This window comes from Propithecus coquereli, unplaced genomic scaffold, assembly GCF_000956105.1.
Source record: "Propithecus coquereli isolate 6110/MARCELLA unplaced genomic scaffold, Pcoq_1.0 Scaffold5, whole genome shotgun sequence".
In the NCBI taxonomy this organism is placed as follows: Eukaryota; Metazoa; Chordata; class Mammalia; order Primates; family Indriidae; genus Propithecus; species Propithecus coquereli.
In genome coordinates this window covers 12,757,697-12,760,280 of record NW_012150840.1, presented here as the reverse complement: position 1 = coordinate 12,760,280, position 2,584 = coordinate 12,757,697, and the positions used below count along the sequence as shown (strand labels likewise).

The following is a 2,584-nucleotide window of genomic DNA, read 5'->3' as shown; positions in this document are numbered from 1 at the left end:
TGAGTAAGACAAACTTCTGCCTCCAAGGGCCTTATAGTCCATAAAGGGGATAAGGGGTGGACAAAAGAGGCATTTTCCAAATGAACTATTGGAATAAACAAATGCATAGGTGTCTACCATGTGGCAGGCATCATAATATAAAATAAAATGCAATTAAATGTGAGAGGAAGAAAAAGAAAGTGCCAGGGGTTGTGAGGGGAGAAATGACTTCCAGTTGAGGTAGGTTAGCAGTCTTTCTGGAAAAGACGTGCTTGAGGACCAGAAGGGAAGGCAGGGTATGGACACACAGGGAAGGTTCAGGGCCTGGGAGCGCCTCCAGGCAGAAGGAACTACAGGAGCCAAGGTCTGGGTGCGCCCTTTGAAGTTAACTGTGGCCTGGGGGGGTCCTGCTCCCACCTGGGCTCCAGCCTCCACACAGTGAGGAGGCTTCTGGAAGCTGAGGATGGCACTGCTGGCCTCTCTACCTTCTCGCAATGAAACCCTGCAGGGGTTCTGAGGTGTGATGGACGTTACCACCCAGTACAGCTGTTGTCCATTTCACAGATGGGAAGAGTGGAGTCCAGAGGAATTCATTTAAAATGTTCAAACATTGTACTTTCTACATACTAGGTAAAAATGATAAGGAATAGAGAAATGCATAAAATTAGTTTTCTTCCCTTTGGAAGCAGAGTTATTGGCTATGGGAGTTCAGAAGAATAAGGAATCCCTTTAAGCTTAGATGTGAGGTGGTAGTCAAGGAAGGCTTCTTGGAGGAGGTGTGAATTGAACAGGGCCCTACAGTGTGTGTGTGTGGGGGGGTGTAGGATTTGTAGAGGTTGGGAGGCAGAGGGGGAAACTCCAGGTGAGGGCAAAGCACAGGCATGCGCAGGGGACAGCGAGGACTCCAGATGGGGCCTGGGAAGGGGGACCAGTGAGGTTGATCTGTGGAAATAAGGCTGGGGGGTAAGTGGGGGCTGGACATTGACCCCAAATAATTGACTCTCTCTCCTCCTCTGTACTTGCTCTGTGTCCCCCCAGGACCAGCTGCTCTTCTGCGATGACTGTGACCGCGGCTATCACATGTACTGTTTAAACCCCCCAGTGGCTGAGCCCCCAGAAGGTAATGACGATGAGGTCAGCCCTAACAACAGCAGCAGCTACTACCACTGCCACTCACTGAGCCCTCACTGTGGCGCAGGCCTCGTGCTAAGGGCTTTACATGTCTTGTCCCATTTAATCATCACAGCCCTACGAGGTAGGTATGATTACTACCATTTCTCAGATGAGGAAACTGAGGCACAGCTCGACCAGCTGGAATTTCAACTTGAGGGCCCAGCAGATGTTTCCCAGACGTGTAGCTGAGATGGCGGGGGAGGTGTGTGCTTCCAGGGGAGCTGGCGCGGGGTTGGGAGGCCTGACGGAGGGGTGAGGGTCTCTACAGCCGGTCAGAGGATCATCTCTGAGCATGTGCTTCCTGCGGAGCAACAGACTCCAGCTCGTCTTCAGGACCGGGACTTGGTGTCTGAGTCGTGGAAATCAGAAGGAAACAGGGTTTCCAAGAATCTAGGGCCGCTGGGGTTAGGAGAGGGGCTGCTACTAAGGCCGTTTTGTTTCTCGTAGGAAGCTGGAGCTGCCACTTGTGCTGGGAACTGCTCAAAGAGAAAGCCTCAGCCTTCGGCTGCCAGGCCTAGGGGCCCAGGTCACAGGGTGTGACTTGCTGCCGGAGAGGCTGAAGCGGAGCCCAGTTCAAACCAGATCAAGCCCTCCTCCCACAGAGCCAGACAGACCAACTGCAAGGAAAAGAAACAGTCCCGGCGGGGCACGGACTCGTGGCACCAAGAGGGCGAGGTATCTGCTTACCTCCCCCCACGACGGTACTTCAGCCAGCACCTCCTTGTTTCTAGCAGAGGGACCTTGCACTTTCGAAGAACACCCCCCGCCCCAGCCCCGTGGACCCCTCTCACCTTCTCCCTGGCGCTACGGCCTCTCACTGGCTCCCATTTTAAGGGAAGCCACTTTGTGACCACTCCTCCGTCATTCGTGTGTAGTTTGGTGTTTTTAATCTATCGTGTTCCAAGACATCTTCACACAGCCTCCCCCCCACCACCGGCTTAGGCTCTGCGTCCTGAACTCCCACCAGAGGAACAAAGGGCCGTTGAGGAGTTGTGGTTTAGTACAAGCCTCACCAGAAACCTGTAGACTTGGAGCCTTCAACCCCCTTCCTGTTCATTGGTCTCTGCGGGGAGGAAGAGTTGATTTCTAGAACCCCAGCAGTGGCCCCCACAGCCAGGATGGTCTAGATCCACTGTCCTAGGTGACTTAAGGGGGTGGGGAGGGAAGTACAGGCACTGAGAGATAGAAGGAAACGTTGTGAAAATAATGCTATGGCCCCGCCGTGGCCAGTCAGTATTTGTTATCCATCGGGAGAGACTTTGCAAGGGACCAGGCTGGTTCCTTGACCTTCAGCGCTGGGGCGTCCTTGAGGTGAGAAAAGCCACAGCCTATGGACAGAGCAAGATGCTCAAGACTCTGCCTCCCACCCACCTGGGACTAGAGCCTGGTTCTGCTTCCCTGGTGGGGAGACCCAGGAACCAGGAAGGCGAGC

General features: G+C 53.9%; 1 protein-coding gene across 1 annotated transcript in view; it reads left to right on the top strand.

Annotated features, from left to right (window-relative positions):
- The window catches only part of DPF3 (D4, zinc and double PHD fingers, family 3), a 233,774-nt gene extending 232,103 nt beyond the window's left edge, over positions 1-1,671 (top strand). Inside the window, exons 10-11 of the mRNA XM_012656079.1 lie at positions 1,018-1,099; positions 1,600-1,671. Of these exons, the coding sequence (XP_012511533.1) occupies positions 1,018-1,099; positions 1,600-1,670 (153 nt within the window). The 3' untranslated portion in view covers position 1,671. The remainder of the gene's footprint in view (positions 1-1,017; positions 1,100-1,599) is intronic.
- The last annotated feature ends 913 nt before the right edge of the window (positions 1,672-2,584 follow it).